The sequence below is a fragment of the Podarcis gaigeae genome (assembly GCF_964106915.1).
Source record: "Podarcis gaigeae genome assembly, chromosome: 11".
Taxonomy (NCBI): domain Eukaryota; kingdom Metazoa; phylum Chordata; class Lepidosauria; order Squamata; family Lacertidae; genus Podarcis; species Podarcis gaigeae.
In genome coordinates this window covers 60,387,097-60,409,994 of record NC_139687.1, presented here as the reverse complement: position 1 = coordinate 60,409,994, position 22,898 = coordinate 60,387,097, and the positions used below count along the sequence as shown (strand labels likewise).

Genomic DNA, 22,898 nt, shown 5'->3' with positions numbered 1-22,898 from the left:
CATATATATTGCCACATGAAATGTTGCGAATATACCCTACAATTCTTGTAACAGAAAGTGCCCATAGAATCATAGCAACTGGACAAAGAAACAAAACCACCAGGTCCACTCCGCTGCTCATTCTAAGTCAGCTTAGAACCTTCTTACAACCAAGGGTTACATTCTTTTCTGGGCAATTATCTGAGGGCCACTTGCCTGTGGTGGGTGAGGCTCATGACAAAAGAGGGCAAAGCCCCAAATGCAAAAACAGGAGGCTAGTTTCTGCGCACATTTACACAGCTCTCTTGATCCTCCATCCTGGAGGCCTGTGTGTTTGTTGAAATTGGGTTTGTAAAATGCAAGGCCATGCAAGATATGCACATTGCTCCCTCTCTGTCACAGACACACAAAGAGAGCGAGAGCGAGAGAGAATCCCTGCCAATGAGGTCCAGGTCACTCCATGTTAACAACAGAGGGCCAAAGTATTGTTGGAAGGAGGGGGCAAGGTAGGGCAGACACTCAAGGAAACAGGTTTTCACCAGGCTGGCATCATAGCTTTATGGGCATTGCCCCATAAGTACTCTGGCCACCATATGGACAACTATATATGGCCATGGCGGTGGGTATCATCACACTCAAGGTAGCTTCAAATGCCAAAGGCTACCTGGTTCCATCTCCAGCATTTCTAGAAATAAGTTAGTAAGTAAGTATTATGGATGGATGGATGGATGGATGGATGGATGGATTGGATTTATTTTATAACTCCTGTCCAGGCCAGGAACAACCCAACCCTCCCAAGGTGAGTTTCAAGAAAGAAGTGAGACAGTCCCCTGTCTGAAATCCTGGAGAACCACTCAGTTTGGACGATCCTAAACAAGACGGGAACTGATGGGAAGCCTGAAACCTTGGGTCCCATGATGGCAGAAAGGGGCAATATAAATGTAATGAACATATAATACAATTATTAGTTTATTTATATCTGCTCAACCTTTTAGGATAATTCCTTAACAAAGCAGCTCTAAAAAATAACAGTAAAATTGAAGCAATAAAATCATATTGTCACATGATAAAGCAGCTCTAACGATGACGACAATGATGATGATGATTTGCCAAAATCAGCAACTAGAAACAAAGTTGTTGGTCATCTGTAAATCAGCCTAAGGGCATTCCTGAAAATCTAAACTTTGTTTGCATGCCGACAAAGTATGTATCAAGAGATAGGCATGCAGAATTCTTTGAGGATGCAAATGTCCCAAAAGTCATTATAAAAGTAAGAATGGAGAGCCAGGGCTTCTCCAGATACTGTTAAAATACATCACACACTATCCCTGACTCTTGGCCACGCTGGCTAGAGCTGATGGGAGTTGCAGATCCTCCAAGTGTCCTTATTTTCCAGGGACACCCCTGATTTAGAGAAGCCATACCGGTTTCCGATTTGATCCTGGAATGTCCTACTTTTCCTTATGACGTCCATTTGGAGAAATGTTGGAGGGTATGGAATTGGAGTATCACCACAACTGGGGAGCCACACCCCATCTCTTTTCAAAAGCATTCTTTTGTATACAGATCCCTTAACTTGCAAAATTGTTTACGGTCTCAATCTCAATCTCCAGGACCTCAAAGATGCTGATCTCTGGAGACTCCTGGAGTAGACTGCTACCAGTCCCAACATCTGCATTGCTAGGGGAGAGGTGCATTGCTAGACATATGCTTTTCATGGAAGGCAAAGTGCCTCCAGTCAGACACTAACACCCCCTTGGTCATTCAAGCATGCATCTGTAGCAGAAAATCACAGGCAATGGCAGAAAGCTGGAAGGATGACATTGGTAGGATGGGACACATGGATGGGTTGTATAGTGGGCCTTCTCTCCCCCCCCCCCCAATGAGCACAAATGGGAAGGCTAGTGTAGACATCACCTTGCCGACAAAGGTCCGTATAGTTAAAGGTATGGTTTTCCCAGTAGTGATGTATGGAAGTGAGAGCTGGACCATAAAGAAGGATGATCGCCGAAGAATTGATGCTTTTGAATTCTGGTGCTGGAGGAGACTCTTGAGAGTCCCATGGACTGCAAGAAGAACAAACCTATCCATTCTGAAGGAAATCAGCCCTGAGGACAGGACAGATCCTGAAGCTGAGGCTCCAATACTTTGTCCACCTCATGAGAAGAGAAGACTCCCTGGAAAAGACCCTGATGTTGGGAAAGATGGAGGGCACAAGGAGAAGGGGATGACAGAGGATGAGATGGTTGGACAGTGTTCTCGAAGCTACCAACATGAGTTTGACCAAGCTGTGGGAGGCAGTGGAAGACAGGAGTGCCTGGCATGCTCTGGTCCATGGGTCACCAAGAGTCGGACACAACTAAACAACAACAACAAGTGTAGAACAGCTGGGAGACCAGAAAGATCATACACTCTTTTGAAGAAATAGGATGAGGGAGAAACTGTAAGAGCGTCAGATTTGGTCTGGGAAATAAGGGTTCAAATCCATGCTCAGCCATGAAGCTCAAAGGGTGACCTTGGGCCAGTCACTGTCTCTCAGCCTAACCTACCTCACAGGGTTGTTGTTGGGATTAAATGAGGAGGGGGAGAACCATCTGTGTCACCTGCAGCTCCTTGGAGTAGAAGGTGAGATTTTGAAGCAATAAACATGTGCAAAAAAAGTGAGGTGGGGAGCAGGGAGAGAAACCTTTTATTGCTTTAATGGGAAAGTTGGGCTGTTTGGTGCAAAATGAATGGTAATCTCTTTTGGAAAAAGCCATTATCGGCAGCGGTTTGGGCTCTCCTCTCCATTTGGTAAGGAGAAGATTTCAAGCTCCATCCACCAAGCACCGTGGCTCCCTGCTACCTCCATAGGATTGCAAAAATGGCTTATCTGAATCACGCCAAAGCCCATCACATCATTTCCAACCTCAGCCAGCTACCACCAGAACCTGACAAGCAGGACATAAAAGATGATAGACTTGCCTCCAACTGTTAGGCGACACCAGGGCTGCAGCGAGAGCCAGCAGCCCACAGATCGTTCAGCGAGTTACTCATTAACCCTGAGCTGTGCTCCCCTCAAATATATCTTCATCTTTTTGGCATATTTTAAAGACATTTCTGGAAGCTTAGAAGCATGCAATGCAGCAGTGCAAATAATGGGAAGGCGTACCCCCTGACTTTGGTTCAGGGATTCGATCTTTGCAAATCACAAAATGAACTGGCCTGACACATACCTCTTGGGCTAATGCATGGATTGGAACTCAAGGCACCTCCAGATGGCAAGTTCACAGAGCATTCACAAGGATTTGTTGGGCTGGGGATTCGATGGGATTGGCCATTTTAATGAGCTTTCTTTCTTTCTGGTTTGCTTGTGAGGAGGTTAGAGAACATTGCAAGACATGAAATTCCAAATAAAGATTAGGAAGGGGCTTTCTGATGACAGTGGAATAACTTGCCTTGGAAGGTAATGCACTCTCCTTTATGGGAGATTTTTAAACAGAGGTGGGAGGGCCATCAGCAGGGATTCTACTGTTGTGATTCAGGGGCATTGCGTTGGACTAAATGGGTCCTTGGGTCCTTTGAATATAATAAATAATAATAATAATAATAATAATAATAATAATAATAATAATAATAATTTATTTGTACCCCACCCATCTGGCTGAGTTTCCCCAGCCACTCTGGGCAGCTTCCAACAAAGATTAAAAATACATTAAAATGTCACACATTAAAAACTTCCCTGAACAGGGCTGCCTTCAGATGTCTTCTAAATGTCAGGTAGTTGTTTATTTCCTTGACATCTGATGGGAGGGCGTTCCACAGGGCAGGTGCCACTACTTAGAAGGCCCTCTGCCAAGTTCCCTGTAGCTTTGCTTCTCGCAGTGAGGGAACTGCCAGAAGGCCCTTGGCACTGGACCTCAGTGTCTGGGCAGAATGATGGGGGTGGAGAGCTCCTTCAGGTATACTGGGCCGAGGCCATTTAGGGCTTTAAAGGTCGGCACCAACACTTTGAATTGTGCTTGGAAACGTACTGGGAGCCAATGTAGGTCTTTCAAGACCGGTGTTATGTGGTCTTGGCGGCCACTCCCAGTTGCCAGTCTATCTGCTGCATTCTGAATTAGTTGTAGTTTCCGGGTCACCTTCAAAGGTAGAGCACATTTGAAACTCTACAGGTCTATGTATATGGCAAAGCGAGTGTTATCCCACACTTCCCAGTGCATTTCCTTGTCATTCTCCTTATTAAAAAAGTCTACTTTATCGGAGAAGCAAGTCAAATTTCACTGGGCGACCTGGATCTGCCGGTAGCTGATGGAGTCACACCCCAAAAGTAGCAATAGTCAGGAAGCACTCTTAGCTTTCAACCGCCCTTCCCAATTTCTGAATGTTTGAACGCAGTTCTTCACTCAAACGAGTTTTATTCCAATTAATACTAAAATGGGTTTTTGATTTTGATGCGAGGTGCTTACAAACGCCAGTTTTGAGGGGCAACACGTCAATTTCTGCTTCTGTGAGGATCCCTCTTCTCCATAGCTATCAACGTTTCCCTTTTTTAAAGGGAAATCCCCTTATTCTGAACAGGATTCCTCGCAAGAAAAGGGGAAAAGTGATAACTATGCTCTTCTCCACCCATTGCAGATTAGTATTAAAAAAAGAGACAGTGTGGTGTAATGGTTAGTGTCAGTATTTGGGAGACCAGGATTCACATCCTTACTCAGTTAATCTGATACTTCTCTTACTTGCCTTTCAGTGTTGGGCAAAAAGTCTTCAATTCTCAGAGTTTCTTCAATGCAATTTTTCTCCTGCTGCCTGTTTTTATGCTGCTTTTGTGATTTTGTGGCTCTTAGCTTCTTCTTTTATTTGCATTTTAATTGTTCCATATATATATATATATATATATATATATATATATATATATATATATATATTTGTAAGCCACCTTGGAACTATAATTGGAGGGGGGTATAAAATACTGAAAATAGTAAGCAAATGGCACAGGCCACCTGCCATATATTTGCTTCATTTCCTATTGCATGAACATGACCAAAACCAAATCAGTCCCCTCCTTCTACCCCACCCATCCCATGACTTACTGCACTATTGATTGCAAATTGCCTTCATAGCTTAATCCAGCAATTTAGCCTAGCAGTTAAACTGATCAAAGCTGATGCTTCTAACAAACTCATTCTTAAAATATTTGAACATGGGGGGGGTATTTTCCTCCTCCAACAACAAATAAAAAACCCTCTTCCAGTTCCTTAGGAATGGGGAAGGAATTTAATTCAGTCCTCATTAAGCAGTGAACGTACCTAAATCACACTTACTGAAACTCTATGCACATTGAAATACAGCCATCATTCAATATCCACAACTTCTCCAAATTTCACAATGCGTACAAAAACACATATACTGGCTCAAAACATGCATAGAGACAAACATGTTAGTACAGTGATACCTCGAGTTACATACGCTTCAGGTTACAGACTCCGCTAACCCAAAAATATTACCTCGGGTTAAGAACTTTGCTTCAGGATGAGAACTGAAATCGTGCTCCGGCGGTGTGGCAACAGCAGGAGGCCCCATTAGCTAAAGGGGTGATTCAGGTTAAGAACAGTTTCAGGTTAGGAACGGACCTCCAAAACGAATTAAGTAATTAACCTGAGGTACCACTGTAGAAGGGAAAGCGTACACAATTGCACCGAGGTATGGAAAATGGCTCTGCAAAAAATGTGTGTATTAAGTGAAAACTTCATGCAGAAATGTAAATATTGGGGGGGGGGAATAACTGATGCATTTTCATAAGTGCGTCTTTTTTTGTTTTTTGTTTTAAAAAGCATGTTGGCATTGTGACACAGAGAACGAACCTAAGAGTGGGGAAATGAGAGACTGAGAGGGAAATGGAAAGAGAAAAGGAGAGATAGACCCATAACTGTGGTCTCCGGGGTCCACAGTTGCCTGAAATGTAATTCTGCAATGCCTCTGCTCCTTCCCTGCTTTCTCTGCAGATGGATCAAACAGGGCCCTGCAATAACAGATGAATCACACTTAACCCCTCCTCCCCACCCACCACCCCTCGACTTGCTTCAGCAAGCCGTTGTCTTTGTCCTGCACATCCAGTTCAGCGCATACGGGCTGTGCAGAAAACATACAAAGCTGCCATCTGGAGGTACCCTGAGAAACTAAGTCCCTCTCCTGATCCTTTTAAATAAATCCCCTCTCCCCCTCCTCCTCCAGGTCTCTCTGCCTCTCCCTTCCCTCTGCTAATAATGCTCTATCCTTACATAACACCTTTTGTCTGGGACTTGCCGCAAGCAGGGATCAGGCGCAATGGCATACACCCCTGCCAACCAGGAAGCTGTTTTGCCACGACGACAAAGCTAACCTCAGCTAACTGAAGCCCATGGTCATCTCTCCGTCGATTCGACAGACATGTGCCGGGTCCTTATGCAAACCGTCGCAAAAGGATTCCTCCCGCAGGAGCAGCAGGAGGACGCATGGAAGGGTTAAATGCTTTTAAACCGAAAATTGCGGGGTCCAGATCTGCCCCTTTGTGTCTTTCGCCTTGAACGTGGCATGGGATGGAACATAGCAAGCAGCCTTGTACACGAGTCAGACTATTGGTACATCTAGATTTCAGACATGGTTTCTCCCCTAGCTCTACCTAGAGAACCTGAGACCTTCTACATGCAAACCAGATATACTACCTCTCAGTGCAGTCCTTCCTTACTATTATGGGGTTCTGTGTTCTGGAAAGCTCATCAACCAGCACAGTCCAGTTGCACTTTCAACAATACTCACGGACACAAATTCCTTGTGATGTTTAAAGACCTCGGATACAATGGAGGTCACAGCTAGGGCTGACACTGGGATTTCAGCATTCTTTTTCCGCCCCAGCAGGAATGCAAGGCCCAGAAGTTTGTGAAATCCCAGTAGCTGTCACCAAGCAACAAAGGGCAAAAGATTTGGGTTTTATTTGCTTTTAGTTTGGTGCTAACTTTTCCTGTGGGACGCAGGTGGCGCTGTGGGTTAAAGCCTCAGCACCTAGGACTTGCCGATCGAAAGGTCGGCGGTTCAAATCCCTGCGGCGGGGTGCGCTCCCGCTGCTCGGTCCCAGCGCCTGCCAACCTAGCAGTTCGAAAGCACCTCCAGGTGCAAGTAGATAAATAGGGACCGCTTACCAGCGGGAAGGTAAACGGCGTTTCCGTGTGCGGCTCTGGCTCACCAGAGCAGCGATGTCACGCTGGCCACGTGACCCGGAAGTGTCTTCGGACAGCGCTGGCCCCTGGCCTCTTAAGTGAGATGGGGCACAACCCCAGAGTCTGTCAAGACTGGCCCGTACGGGCAGGGGTACCTTTACCTTTTAACTTTTCCTGTGCTTGCTTGTAGAATGCAAAAGCTGTTTCTCCCTGATGATATGCATATACGAATTCCTGCCGAAAGCAACTATGATTTCTTCTTTTATTCTTGATTTATACAATAGGTAGCATTGGAGGAATGCCCTTACCTTTGTGAGGTTTCCACGTACATCTAAAATGCACTTACTACATGTGCTGGTCCATTCAAGGCAACATGCCAGCAGTCAATGATCTGAAGAGGCCAGTGCACAGGGTGCATGCATTTAAAAATGACCAGGAGTAATTAGAAAGTTACCGCAGGTAAAGGGTCTTCCTTGTTGTTCGTGGAGAGTGTTGAATAGTGGCTGGAGCATCAGCTAGGGTTCTAGTCCTCACAAAGCCATGAAGCCTAGCTCAGCTCACAGGGTTGGCGTGAAGATAAAATAGTGAGAGGGAGAACTTTGCACAACACCTTGAGGTGTTTGGAGGAAAGATGGAGCATACTCATTCAGCCTGTCATAATATACCTCCTCTCTCTAAAAAAGCCGGAGGCAACAAAACAATAGAAAGTCATGCGAAGATATATCCATCAATGCACATGTTAGTTCCATCATGCTCTAGTGTGTCCCACAAGGGGGCTTTCAGAGTTTGAGCCTAAATGGCTGGAGTTAATCAGGAGCAGATATCCATTTGTGCTGAGCACAGTGACACCTTACCTTACCCCACCCTACTCAGTTGGCCCAGCAAACATTGATGGGGGTTAGGGAAGGAAAGATCAGGTTATTACTGCCATGTGTTGGTTTCAGATGCATTCAGTCACCTAGCTCTATCTATTTATTTTCGCAGAGTTTTTAATAACGTGTCAAAACCTTGCATTTATATTATACAATTTTGCATGCATTTATGCACTTGCTCTGAATCACATGGTTTTTTTGTATGCTTTTTGGTGCATTTCCCCTCTAAAACACACAAGTTTGTGTGCATCCCCTCCCATACAAAAAATGCATGTGCATTTTTAGACCCATAACTGCACTACCAAATTCAAATAGTAAGTGCATAATCTGATCAATTTCATGCTGAACATAAATCCAGAACTGGTGGATTACATTGGTTTGCTTGAAAATACACAGTGAATGAATTTATGTGCTGTTGTTGTTGTTGTTGTTGTTGTTGTTGTTGTTGTTGTTGTTGTTGTTATATCCTGCCTTTTCCCCAGGCTGGGTCTCAAAATGACTTATAAATAAAAATACAAAACACGGATAAAATAGAAATGCTAAAAGCACTGAAAAAAAGATCATTAAAAAGTAATTTAACGCTAATAAAATTAAAACAATATAACGACACAAATCTACTGAAAAAGATGAATAACAACAGCAGTAAAAACATAATAGCACTACCCCTTTCCTTAAAAACAGTCAGTTCTTAAAGGTCTGCTGGAAGAAAAAGGTATTCACCTGCCAATGGAAGGACAACAAGGAAGGAGCTGGCTTGACTTCTCTAGGAAGGTGGTTCCAAAGTCTGGGAGCAGCCACTGAGAAGGCTCTCTCCCGTGACCCCACCAAACATGCCTGTGAGGGTGGAGAGACCAAGGGAAGAGTTTTCCCTGAAGATCACAGGGCCCAGGCAGTTTCGTACGAGGGAATGCCATCTTTGCAAAGTCAGAGGCATTGTGCATCTGAATATCAGTTGCTGGGAAACAGCTTCCATAAAGTGCTATTTCGTTCATGTCCTGCTTGCGGACTTTCCAGAGCCATCTAGTTTGCCACCTTGGGGAAACAGGATGCTGAAATAGATGGGCCTTTAGTCTGATGCTTGTATTGTTCTTATGGCTCCAGGCCCAAAGCTACCCATTAAAGCAGCCAGTGAGAGCCACCACATGGAAAGATTGTAACGGGTTCCAAGTCAGTCTGCGGCATTGCCTGAGCATCAACAGCTTCCTTCCTTCCTTCCTTCCTTCCTTCCTTCCTTCCTTCCTTCCTCCCTCCCTCCCTCCCTCCCTCCCTCCCTCCCTCCCTCCCTCCCTCCCAGACTTATCTCCAGAGCCCCTCATAACATAGCTACTTAAGTACCAGCACTGTCACGGACACACCTTTCCAGATAATCAATTCCAGTGATTCCCTCCATCCCAAAATAGTTCTTTCCCACAGCTGCCCCCAACAGGTGCTCCCTGAGATGACTACTGTCAAAACATGAGACAGGGGTTAGGAAGTTCTGCAGTGGCTTCCTGTCTTCTCTGGGCCAGGTTCAATATTCTTGTACTAGTGTACAACTTAGTTCATGTTTCAACTTAGTTCATGTTTCACAGCACAGCTCAAGTTCATCAATGAGATCATATGAGTGGTTTTCCCATAGACCAAAAAGACAACTGTGTAGTGAGCCCCACTCTGTGGAATTTTCTCTCACTAGGAATCAAGCAAGCGCAGTCCCTGCCACATTTCAGAGGCTAAGTAAAAATGATTTTACTTCTGGAGGCCTTTGCACTATGGACTTATGTTTAAACATTCACATATTGTATGTTTTATTTTTTTCCATCAGCCGCTTTCAGTGGACTATAAATTTCTTTAAATAACAAAGGAAGAAATCAGCCTAGCATCCAATCCCTAGCTAGTGCACTTGTTCAAATAAATAGCTTTACAAAAGCTTTCTTTTCTCTCTCTCTCTCTGCAAAAGCAAGCACTTTCATTCTCCTGGTCAAATTAACAAAGAGCGTCATGCAAACTGTCTGTCCAGGACAAGTAGCAGAACATACCAGTCAACAAGGGTTAGTTACAAGCCATCTAGCCTTGGCAGCTAAGGATACACGTGAGCTGACTATACCAGAAAACTAAAGCAAGATATGAGCAAAGTATCCCGGAGAATTAGGGTAAAACATGAACCATCCTAAGCAGCCAGAGTAAGACTGTTCAAGCTGAATGGGGTAACCGAATGAGTGCAATGATGTGCTGAGATAGGTGTGGATTGCTGGAGAGGGAGTAGTTAGTATACTGTAAAGCAAGTGAGCCTTGCTATGATGAGATTTATCTGAGTATAAGGCAGTCAGGATGCATATTGTAGGTAGTTCCTTTCCCCCATGAATAATAGCTTGCATAACAGTTCCAAACTTATGGTCTTGATCGATAGGACGCTGCAAACTACAGATGCTCTATGGAAGTGCGAAGCCAAGGGAGGGGACAAGGATTGTTTGAAAATCCAATCCATTTTGGATCAGGCCTTTGGGCTGTCTTATATTTCTGTTCTCAACTTTTCGGGTGGGAGGAGGCTGGCAAGAAAGCCAACACCTGCCTCTTCCCTCTCCAACTTAAGCTGTTTAAGTTAGAGGGTGGGGAGAGCTTCAGAAATGATGTCATCCTCCAGTGTCTGCGGTGAAACTGGGCAAAATATATATATATTTTTTAAAAAAACACAAAACCTAACTGCTGAGAAAGAAAGAAAGAAAGGAAGGAAGGAAGGAAGGAAGGAAGGAAGGAAGGAAGGAAGGAAGAAGGATCTTTTTGCTTCCAAACGGGAAAGGGATAATAAGCAGGGCTTGTGAGTCTTCCATGGGTTAGCTTTCAAGGAGTTTCCAGCCCGGACACAATTGGCTCAGGAGAAAGGTATCTGTGTCTCCTGCAGCACTTCCAAGGAGCACTTCAAAACATCGTTACTTCACCATATTATTAGAAGCAATCAATGCAATTAATATTACATGTGGGCAATTTTGTAAATTCTGCATCGTCTGCCCTCCTTGAACGTTACCGTCAGCAGTCCCTTTATATACACGGACTGGTGAGGCTGGTCAACCAAACTATTGATGCTATTAATAATGAACGGCTAAATGGCCACCTTTGGGATTGGATCTTCCTTAGAACGCTCGCAGATCCTTAAAGGAACACGGCCGGTACATTTATCACCTTACGGCTATTGCTGTTGCAGGTAAGGTGGTATTGCGATACCCTCCCCCTCCTCAAAAAAAATCTTTAACTAGCAACTGTATCCTTCTCCTTTCCAGAGCTTCAGAATCACCCCCTCCTTTCTCTGCCCCTAAGATGATCAGCCAATTAAAGTCTGGCACAAAAGCTGTATAATCGGGAGATTCCCACAGATCCCAAGTGATAGATTGCTTGACGATCTCCTTCTCAGTGAAAGAATGCGCAGTTTTATAGCACTTACAATTACCTGAAGACTGCTTCGAAAGCCACACTGCATAAGACCCAACAAATAAATTTGTGCGTGCATTTGAAGAGCGGGTTGTATATTGCTATTAAGCTTTAAAGGATTGGAGGAAATATTTCTGTGCATATGTGACTTGGGTCTTCTACGTATCTCTCTCTCTCTATGTTTCATGCGTGTCTACATTTGGGGGGGGGGGGGGAGAATGCCAGAATATACAGTCAATCCACAGATCGTCTGAAAACTGCAAAGCTTTTGGGCTTTAAACCTGCTGCTGACAAAAACCTCACACAGAGGTCCAGATACCCACAGCGATGTAAAAACGGCCAGGCTAGCTTTGAAATTATCCTTTTCCCCGGACCCAGACACAGCACACAAGGAAACCAGACATGGATTAATTAGGTGTGACTGTATCATTAAATTAGGATAATGAACAAACAGCTACGTATCACATTCGACTTGGCATGTAAGGCTCTCCAGCAGCCTTCAAGTCACCTGCCACTTTCGCACAGAGCGAAGCCTGCAAAAAACCGCTTCAGAAAGGAGCAAAACAGCTGCATATCCCTTAGCACCAGCGGGACGCACCTGTACCTGGAATACTACTAATGCTCATGTGAGGGGGGGGGGAGTTCTTAAATATTTTATGGGCCAATATGCATATTTTGCATATCTACATTTTTTTCATATCTCTACAGAGCTTCTGGAGCTTCCATGCAAACTATTGGAATGAAAAGGAGTTCTCTTCCAGTTCTGAAAAAAGGAACGGATTTTGGATCATGATCCATTAATATAGGAGTGTTGCTTTGAGTGTGACATCATGTTAAAAGATGACAACGTGCACTGTCCGGTACCCAAGCAATCACAAATAATTGTAAAAATAATAATAATGTAAAATCTATTTATTTTTAAGAAGCCGGCTGTGTGCTCTTGAGCATGCAGGGATCAAAAAATAACTTCAACAGTATTAAATCCAGCTTAATTCGTGATTTAAGCTTGAAGTTTGCAAACTTATAAACATTTCATGGAAAGGATAAGAGAGAACTGTCTAAACTTTAATGGATTTAAGCATTCATATGTGAATATGAACAATCCTATTTTCATTACGCCAATGTCCCAAATTTCAGTGCTAAACAGGACAGACACCACATTTAGAACACTCACCGTAACATGTAGACAAATATTTCATCCCTTATGTGTGTGTTTTTTCCCCACTCAAAACTATGTCTGTATGTGGCACACGCTTGTAATTTAAATGTATGTAGAGTCTGGATAGGTATTTTGTGGGTGACTTTGTTTTCCCATTGTTCCTGCAGTATAAGCCACACAACCTACAGATTATTTCGGGTGTTAAATGTGTGGGTAAAATCTGCAGGGATTTGCAGTGCCTCTTTTTAAGAGCCCAAGAAGAAGAAGAAAACTTTACCCAAAATTTCCTGCAGTTTCCTACCTGGGTGAATTTGATATATTCATGTAATTATCAATTTTTGATATATTCCCTAGTTTTTACTGTTAAACTGCAAGTTTGCCTATTGCACATGCCGCATAGTTGTATTTGCTGGGATTCTGTCCATGAAAAGTACCATATCTAAATGTGCAAAATTATGCATAGGTGCACCATATCTCCACTAACAAAGAGCAGTTCCATATATGCATTTTAAATAGTATATATATATGAAGTTAATCGGAACAACATTAGCCTGGCTAATAAACCTTTTGTAGATTTAGAATTGAAACAAGTTGCTATAGACCCAGACAGGCAAGGGCATACTGATGTTACATGAAGTTATGGCTCCAAATACCAACATTTGTCTTCCTTTGCCTTATTTTAGAAATGTATTTTCTGTGCTATTTCCTTTCCGATAATTTTGCTGGGAAATCTTTTGCAGAATTGCCTTTAACTGGCACCTACGATGTGGCAGCCTCACCACCCCACCCTCACCTAAGGCTCTGGTGGCTACCCTAGGAAATAGTTAAAGTTTAAGCAAAGGTTGTCCATGCTCAAGCAGAGAGGAAGGAATAAATGCACAATGATGAGATAGATCGAAATTGGTACGCCTCATTGGCCAAGCTGTCGGATATTTCTAATGCATCTGAAGGCTTCGTTACTAAGAACCTGCTAAGTATCTTTAAAACCTTTGATCTGTAGTCAGTCTTAACGAAGGAGACAATTAATTAAAGGCGAGCAACTTGCAATAAAGTTGCATTGTGGTCAGTTTATATACACTGTCCAGAACTGGTTCACGGGAGTCATTGTCAATTAAAATCTTGCTGGAGTCCAGTTCATTATCATTTTGCCTCCTCCCTCACCTTGATCAATATATTTTGGTTGCTCCGTCTTGACAAACCTAACACAATGTCTATATCTATATGTCTCGCCATTCATTTTGCCAGCTGATTATGATTTATTTTTAGCCGCTACATACAGTTGGGCACTTTATTCAAGAGGCTTTGAGTTGTCATCCGTCTTTATTTTAAGGAGCTGCAATAATAAGACTTCTCTCTCTCTTTCTCTCTCTCCCCACCCCAGAGAAGATGTCAGTTGTGTATAATGAATGCACAATAAAAAACCGCATTCACCCGCAAGTTGCATCCCAGCAGTGGCACCAGATGACAAACACAAACAAATGTGAAGTCCAGAATGACACCCTTTCTTTAGCTCATGCCAGGCACTGCGGCAGCAAGCAAGCGGAACAGCATTTGGGAGGAGGGGTCTAAGACTCCCCCTCCCCTTCGAACAGCATCCAATCATATTTTTGTATATTTGTATGGCTATGAAAGTTGGATGGAAAAGGTCCCGGCTGAGTCAGACCAAAGCAACACCTTCCTCTTTTAACTTTCAGTCTAGCCAGCGACACAAATCTAAAAGTAAGCTTTACCAGTTGCCGCAGAGTTACTACATACTTTTCTTGCAAGTGAAATTCAAGGTGGATTCATCTGGCCTGTCCAGGTGAAATATCTTGAGGCATTTAGAAGGGCACAAAAAGCATTTCAGGACAATGGTGTTCCAAGCATAAAGCAGGTTCTTGGCCCTGGAAGATTCACAGCACCAGCATCTCTAAAAGGAGAAGTTTCTACAAATAAATTGTTGGGCCCTGTTAAAGTTTGACTTTGCTATTGTCAAACACTGCCCTGAATATGCCTAAAGATCTGTGACAACCAGAATAACAATGGCCACACAGTAATCCAAGAAACAATTCTGGTTCCTCTTAAAGAAGATTTCCAAAGAATCAGGAGCCTGATCCAAATAATTATAATAAGCAGCACTAACAGATGTTAGAGTAAACATCTGTTTGTAAAGAGGCATCTGGAAACCACAATTCAATGCATGCTCATCTATGAGCAATGATAGATCAAGACAGGCAGCTCAACTGATGCTTAACGGAGTGAAGCCATCATGAATTGGGAATGGTCTTGGTTTGTGTGAGTTATTATGTCATACATATATAGCGGAATTTATCTGAGTTTGTGAGCTGCAATTTCTGGATGTGCTTGTGACACCACAAGAGTGAAACCAATGGCCATAATGGAAAGCTGGATCCCTCTCTTTGTGCCTGCACAACTTCCTCTGGTAGACTGAACCAAGGCTGAGGGTCACTTTGCACCTCTAGGTCCATCACTATGAAGGCTGAACAAAGTGGTTTCTCTATCTGTGCAATTGAGCTCTGAAGCCAGAATCAACAAGTAGTAAGATGTGAAACATTTACCATGACCACAAGAAGCAACTGTAAAATCTGAAATCTAAACTCGAGTACAATTCACAGATACCTCCAGTTCAGGATAAAACTGTTGTTTGTCTGGAGTCAATGACTGGAAGTGAATGTACTGGACACTGAGGTCCAATGCTGAGGGCCTTCTGGTGGTTCCCTTGCTGTGAGAAGCCAAGTTACAAGGAACCAGGCAGAGGGCCTTCTCGGTAGTGGCACCCGCCCTGTGGAATGCCCTACCACCAGATGTTAAAGAGAAAAACAACTACCAGACTTTTAGGAGACATCTGAAGGCAGCCCTGTTTAGGGAAGCTTTTAATGTTTAATAGGCTATTGTATTTTGTTGGAAGCCGCCCAGAGTGGCTGGGGAAACCCAGCCAGATGGCGGGGTATAAATAATGACTATTATTATTATTATTATTATTATTATTATTATTATTATTATTTACCCCTTCCCCAAGATTACCAAACTGTTGTTGGCTCTCAGCTGATAAATATGGGATTCTAGCTCAACTGCTTTGGAGTCATAAGCCTCTCTGCTTGGTGGGGCAAGCATAAGTATTCATGGAGCACATTCAATTTCTAAAAGCAAAAGACGTCACAGCCTTCCAAACTACCACTTCCAAACCAGCATTGGGAAACATGACTGCACCTTTCAGAGTTCCTGTTATTTCTTCCACAGACGTCAGGACTGCCCTTGTCTCAGTGTTATCCAGTTCTCAATGGACTACCAACTAATTCTCACCAACTTTTTGCCACAGTCAACAAAAGTATGGTAACTCCCCCCCACCCTTTCCATGGAGACTAATTTGCTGCGTGTCAACAGCTTTCAGCAATGTTGAGTAAGTTACTGCAAACTTCTTATACTTCTTATTCTCTGCATTATTGTTATTACACTTTCCTTCCCTTGTAAACTCCTCAAAGGAGGAAACGATAGATTAAAAATCAATAATACAGAAAGGAAGTGTGATTAAAACAGCCAGAGACTTGTTATACTAAAATTAGCCCAGGAGCAAGTTAGATTAAAACAGAAAGACCCCCATCTTTCATCCTGGAGTCTAATAGGATTGTGCATCTACATGTATCACTACAGAAAGTGTTTTGTAAAATCAGTACCTAATCCTAAAGTCCTAGGTGATACCTCTCCTGAAGAATGGCCTCCCTGATTATCTTAAATGGAGAGATTTATATAGGAACAGGCCCTTCCTCAACATCCAAGAGTGAGGACATGAGAGGCCCAACATTTGCAGCCAATTGCTGCAGTGATTATGTCTCTAAAGTATTTATCTTCACAATCAGAATTGTCATCCCTTTTTACATCCACAACCGATTGGTCTGAACATGCCTTCTTTTCCTTTGTTCCCTTCAAGGTACAGGGAGGCAATTGTCCTGTTACCTGTCTCCTCTGACGTGCCCATGTTCTTCTGCCAATAAGAGGCATTCGAATGTGGGCTATTGTGGAATAACAAAAAATAATTTGAATTTCTCCACATCTCTGAGTCAGAAAATATGTTTATGGTATCCAAATAAAACACCTGAGAGAACATGCTTCAATTCATTTCCAAACTCCCTTAGAGCAATAGGCATAGCTGTCAACGTTTCCCCTTTTTTAAGGGAAATTCCCTTATTCTGAATAGGATTCCTCACAAGAAAAGGGAAAAGTTGACAGCTATATGGTGCCAATAGGTCCTATGTGAGGGAGAAAATGTGGGATAACTATTCATTAAAGTAGAAACTTTAAACACACACACACACACACACACAACATGCACCAGGATACCTTTAATATTACTAGAGTGATTAATGCAAGGGTGAGTAAGAATACAATATTTATTTGGAATACTATCACAAATAGGTTTTACTTTTGGCAGGGTGAGGCAAGGAAGCTCTTCATTTGCCATTCTAAAAAACAAACAAACCCACATACTTCCACATTCATGGGTATTGCGATTGGAGAAGGAAAATGGATTATTATTTCTTTGTCATAAAACTAACCCACTGTGGTTTGTTGGTTTAACAGTTGGTTCTTTTTGGCTGCAGGTAGAATGCTACCCCCTCCCACTTTGATGCTGTTTTGTGTGTGTATGTGTATTCCCTCTTTGAAACTCGATCTGGATTACAACCCAACTAAAGACTAAGCAGGTTGCTTTCAGTCACGCAAGCCTTATGTTTCAATTATGGAGGCATTTATTCAACACCTGTATTTAGCTGTGTCCCTTTCTGAGTACATTTTCATTTCCCCAAGTCTTTTTTTATCGCTCCATACAGTGCATCTTAATTTAACAATCATTGCACTTCTAAATCTCACAGCTAACCTGAAAACTGATATTGCACTGAGGTTGAACAAAGCTTTAATTCACATCTGTCTCTCCCACTCTGGCTTCTCTCTAATAAAAGAGACTATTGTGAATTGGGTAATTTGTGGACTTATAAGACCAGGTGTTTTCGACTCCGAAAATGACCTATGTTTCTGAGAGGGGAAACAGACGACAGTTGAAATAAACTATTCTCCCCCATATTACCTCTTTTTAGCTATGTATATTTACTGAATGTGAGGTTTGGCCTTTTATTGTGGGGGTAGGGGAGACACGCACCCCACCATCTTGGTGATGGATAGTAACAATTTTCCATGAGCTGCGTTGCTCAGATGAGACTTGAAAGGACACCCTATCTTTCAGGGTAATGGAGTCCTCAATGCTTATGATCCTTCTCACAACTCTGCTTTTAAAAGCCCATTAAACCCTGTGTATGTGTGTTTGTGTTTGCTAAATCTCACTACCAGATCTAGCCTGACTTCCTAAGGACTATCAAAAAAAGATGGTATATCCCAGTTAAAAACGCACTGCGGGCCTTGGTTACGGATCAAGCATGGATAGGAAGAAATACTATTGAAAACCACTTGGGATGGTCCTGTTTTGATTTCATTCATTTATAAATATTAGGCTTAAATGCCACTTAATTGGCCTTAAATTATTTCCAAAGATAGCACATTATAATATGTCTGTCCTGAGAGCACTAACCTTTATGCCTCTGAGCAACTCAGACCTAAAACAGATGCCTCTGCTAAGCGTGAATTGGGTGGGGGAGTTGTGAATGAATTTGTTGTCAGTGCGTCTGATTAGCTAACTCGCTTTGTATGTTTGTATATGTTGCAAAAATGGGTGGGATGGTTTGAGCTGCCAAGACGTCTGCCTGTCAATGATCTAGATAAACTGTGAACAAAATCCCTGCAGGGGCTACCTTCCTCAAGTACTTTCCTGCCCCCTCAAAAAAACAAAAGGAAAAAGAGTACAGCGCTCTACCGATCTAAGCCAAATCAGCAGTTGACACACAGATTATATTTTATCTGGAATTTGCATAGAACTACCAGATCTTAAATTTCATTTCACCTTCCTAGAACCCGAATGAGAAGGACAGATCTCTGGTGGGAGTTTTTCTGTGCATCTTTAAACTAGTTATGCCCATTTCTCTCTCTCTTACTATGCTACTGACAATGGGACTTACTCCCCAGGAAGTGGACAGAGTCCCTTCTAATCTAGGAGCAAGCCCTGTTGAACTCAATTGGACTTCATTCTAAGAGGAGCTGTTTGATTGCACGGCAAACTATCTATATGAGACCTTTTAGCCAAGGCACAACAAAACCCAACGGTGTGTGTGCGTTCACACACAAACACAGCCACAACACTGCACTCTGAAGTAACTAGGTGGATTTCAGCACAGTTACCTGCCCTGAATAAGTGACTGTAGTCTAATACGATGTTTAGAGGTTCGTGGCAGGCTTCATAAACAAAGCCAGTTCTCTCAATCATTCCATAAGCTATTGCAGTGAGAGACATACCTGCCTAGGAAGGTCTGCAAATAAGTACCGCTAGAGGTATTTGTCCCTGCCTCACCTATGGAAAGCATTTTCTTCCCACTACAGGATGTGAAAGAGCAGAGAATGGTATAGCAACCAGAGCAGAGGAAGGAAGGGAAATGTATGAATTCTTATGGTTGCATTAGTTTCTGATTTAAATGCAATCATGAAAAGAGGGAGGCAGGGGAAAATGGTAAGATAAATATGATCCTATTTCTCCAAGCCCTGTCATGCTTTTTGACTTTGTACTAATTAACCAGAAATGGCAAGCAACGCCCCCACCCCCCCAAATACACACTAGGTAGCCAAAGGCACATTTTTATCAGGATTAGTGAGCAAATCTGTAACATCACAGAGGACTCTTCTCAGATGGGCTAAATCAGGCCAGGAGTTCCAGCCCTGGGTGCCTTTGGAAACCACAGTAAATCCTCCTGCCGTGCCATATGAATAATGAGAGGGATTGGGTTGGGTTGGTTGCTGTTCGTTCCCCTCGCTGCTTTGAGAGATTAAAAAATGAACCTGGTTACTAAACAAGCTTGTACTTATGCAAATTGGCCTGAAGGGCTTATACCTTGACACTTGGACAGTCCTTACGATTCACCTTGAAATACAGTAAGATGCCGAGGAGTGAAAGTTAAGCATGCCTTGAGCAAGACTCTGCCCTAGAACTAAGCAACCCAGGGAAGTCAAACGCTTAACGGGGAGAGTGGGATGGAGATTCGCTGAATGAAAGAGGCGCAAGTTTTCTGGATTCTAACAAAGCCCATTTAGCTAGTTTCTCTGGCACTTCCTATCCCTTGAGGTCTGGGTGGGTTACACGAAGCACACAATAAAATAGCCTAAAACTAAATAAATAAATGATTCAAGAAACCTCCTTCGTCATTAAAATGTTAACATCTGGCTACCCAAACCTAGACAAAATAGGACAGGTATTATCTATTGGACTTTCGTCTGTTCAGGACTCTTTGTCATAATTATAATATGTGTGTACATGTGTGCTCTCTTAAATGAAAATAAAAGAGCCATGAGCCAACCATTAAATAATAAAAAAGATCCTTGAAATACACGCACATCCTTCTCCTTCTTTTTTCCCTTTCAAGTAATCTCCTGATGTAGAATTTGTATTTACTTAGAAAAGCTTTATAAACTTTCCGTGCATTGATGGTCGTGGAGAACAACCACCTCCCCAAAAAACAATAAAAGACATCGCCCAAAGGGGATGAAGCTACCCATCAAATCTACACCTCTCTTATTAAGCCTCAAGAACCCCACCTTCCAGAAAGCTTGAATGGATGGCAAAATAAGACTCTGGTTTGTAGTGACTGCAGAGGAGAGAAGGGGGGGGGGTGGCTGTAGTGAAGGAAAGAAAGGCAGTTGTCAGTTGCCACCCCCAGAGTTTCTCCTGTGCAGCATCCTCTCTCCCTTTCCCTTCCCCCACCCCTTTGCAACATCAACTCTTCCTCTTTTAAAAATAACTTTCTATTTGCATAACCATCCCCTAGCGGGTTGGGGGCATGAGGGGGGATTCAAAACGTGCCATTAACTTTTTGAAGATTTACTGCTGGACACACACGGCTGGCTTAGCACGTTGGGAAGCATTTATCTGGGATTTGAAGTGGGAAGGGAAATCTGGCGGCTAGATCCCCACCCCAGCCCCATGCACTTCTTCCACATTTTGGTTCCCCCTTATTGAAGTTTCCCATGTATTCTACATTATTACTATTACTATTATTACCTCTTCTGAACCGAGAAGTGGAAAGGCAAACCCATAAGAGAAAAGCAAACAGAGAAAACCCCGAGTAGAGCAAAGCAGTTCTTCGGCCGCCAGACTTTATCTACTTGCTTATGCCTAAACCAGTCCTTTAGGTCAATCGCATCCAACTTATTCACTTCAGTCCCACTTTTCAGGCAACGCGATCGATACACTGGCATGCCTTTTGCAAGCAAGCCCTCTCCTCACTCCCCACCCCCCAAACAAACATACACTTCCTCCCCTTTTGTGGTCTTTAAACTACACACCGAAGCATTGCAGGGGAAACCCGGGTGGAAGAAAGGAGAAGGGAAACGCTAGTGGACTTCCATCCCAAACCCCCGCGAGTGAGGAAAACAAGAAGGAAGGTTTCAGCCGAAGAAAGGAGCAGACGGGTTCCCCAGCACGGTTTCCCACCCCCCTACTCCATCCCTCCCCTCGAAAAAGGAAACTCTGATCACCGTCATTAAAAAGTTCCTGAGCTCCCCTCTCCGCTCCTGACCCAGTGAGATATACCCCCACACCCCCATATCCAGAAGTGGATGCCTGAACACATGCTTCGCTCCGGATGCATCGCTAAAAACCTCTTCTCCTCTCTCAGTAATTCTCTTCTCTTTATCTAGCTGGCTAAGTATACAGAGACACACAACATTGCCGATTTCTTTCTTCTTTGGGATTCCACGGTGAGGACTTCTTAGCAAAAGAGCAGAAAATCCTAACACCCGTTCCTTTGCTCTCTTCCTCCCCCTCCGCCCTATTAATTTCCCCCCTCTTCTAGGGTCCGCCGTTGTCTGGTCTGGGACCGGCTGCGAAATAACCACCACCTCCCTTTCTCCGCTTCCTTCCCGTCCACCCACCTACCCAACGCCTCTGTGTTTGGGCAGAGTCCGCACAACCCAAATAGCAGCAGCCCCTTTCAGCACCACGAGCCGCTGGACAGCTCCGTCCATCGTTTCCCATACACCCTTATGGAGAGTTGCGGTCCCTCCCTTCGTTTCCCTGGTGGGCTCTTGCTAGCTACATTTGTGTTTAAACTTCCCCCACCCTGGAGATCAGTCGGATCTATAAGAGATCAGCCTTCCACCCCCCCACCTCCTCTCTTTATGGGCTTCCAACCTAGCAGGATCTGCCCCCCACCAGCACCACCTCCTTCCCCGGACTCTCCCCTCCTCCAAGCCCCTGCGAATAAGGGGGAAAGTTAAGAAGCGGACCTCACCTTTGTGCATGCCAGTAAACCTGTCCTTCAGCACCGTCAGTTCATAGATCTTTCCGAACTCTTCAAAGAGAGGTTTCAGGTCCTTCTCGTCCAGGTTGCGAGGGATTTGCCCAATAAAGAGCTTGATGGCATCGTGGTCCTTCATGGGAATGGTGGATGTGTTCCCTGGACTGTGATTTAATCCGTTCATGTGCCCGTTGGTGTTGGGGTTAGTGTGGTTGCTACTGAGGCTGGGATTGTCTGCTTGTCCGTTTGCTAACGTGGCCATCTTTATATACATAGAGAAAAATCTTCTTTTCCTTTTTTTCCCACCCCCCCTCGCTTCCTCTGTTCCTCTCTCCCGCTCCCTCTTTCTCTCTCACACACACACTCCCTCTCTCTCTCGCACACATACACACTCTCACACAGGAACACACACACACTCTCTCTCACACACACACATTCACTCCACCCTCTCTCTCTCTCTCTCTCTCTCTCTCTCTCTCTCTCCCGCTCTCTCTCTCGCTCTCGCTCTCGCTCTCTAGGTCTGAACTGATTTTTTTTAATACATTGAACAGCCAGGATCTCTGTCCTTTCCGTTTAAACAGGCTGGATCGGTTCAAAATGCCAGTGAGGCTGGGGGGTAGGGGGCGGGAGGGAGGGGGAGAGGCGCGCGCGGGGGTGGGGAGGGATGGAGACCAGGGGGGAGGCGGGTGGGGGCTGGAGGGGCACTTTCTTTCGCTTTGGTTCCACCGAACCCCCTCGCCCCTCCTCCCACTTCACCCCCACCCCACCCCCACCCCCGTCTGCCTGCCCAGTGGTAGATTCCAGTCCTTGCCTTGGCTATAAATAGCGTCAGGCGCATGGTTCTTTGAGAGAGAGAGAGAGAGAGTCAATGTCTATTGTGGTAACCGGGCAAACGGGGAGCGGTTGCATTTTGCAGAAGCCAAGA

At 43.9% G+C, this 22,898-nt stretch overlaps 1 protein-coding gene across 14 annotated transcripts in view; it reads right to left on the bottom strand.

Annotated features, from left to right (window-relative positions):
• The window catches only part of CELF4 (CUGBP Elav-like family member 4), an 805,408-nt gene extending 782,834 nt beyond the window's left edge, over positions 1–22,574 (bottom strand). For 3 of the 14 annotated variants that reach the window (XM_083702821.1, XM_083702817.1, XM_083702822.1), the window contains exon 1: positions 21,968–22,338. In XM_083702821.1, the coding sequence (XP_083558947.1) occupies positions 21,968–22,247 (280 nt within the window). In that variant the 5' untranslated portion in view covers positions 22,248–22,338. Of the gene's footprint in view, positions 1–21,967 lie in introns of all 14 variants that reach the window. The other 11 variants (XR_014556189.1, XM_083702815.1, XM_083702816.1 and 8 more) reach the window with 8 other exon arrangements.
• Positions 22,575–22,898: the final 324 nt, after the last annotated feature.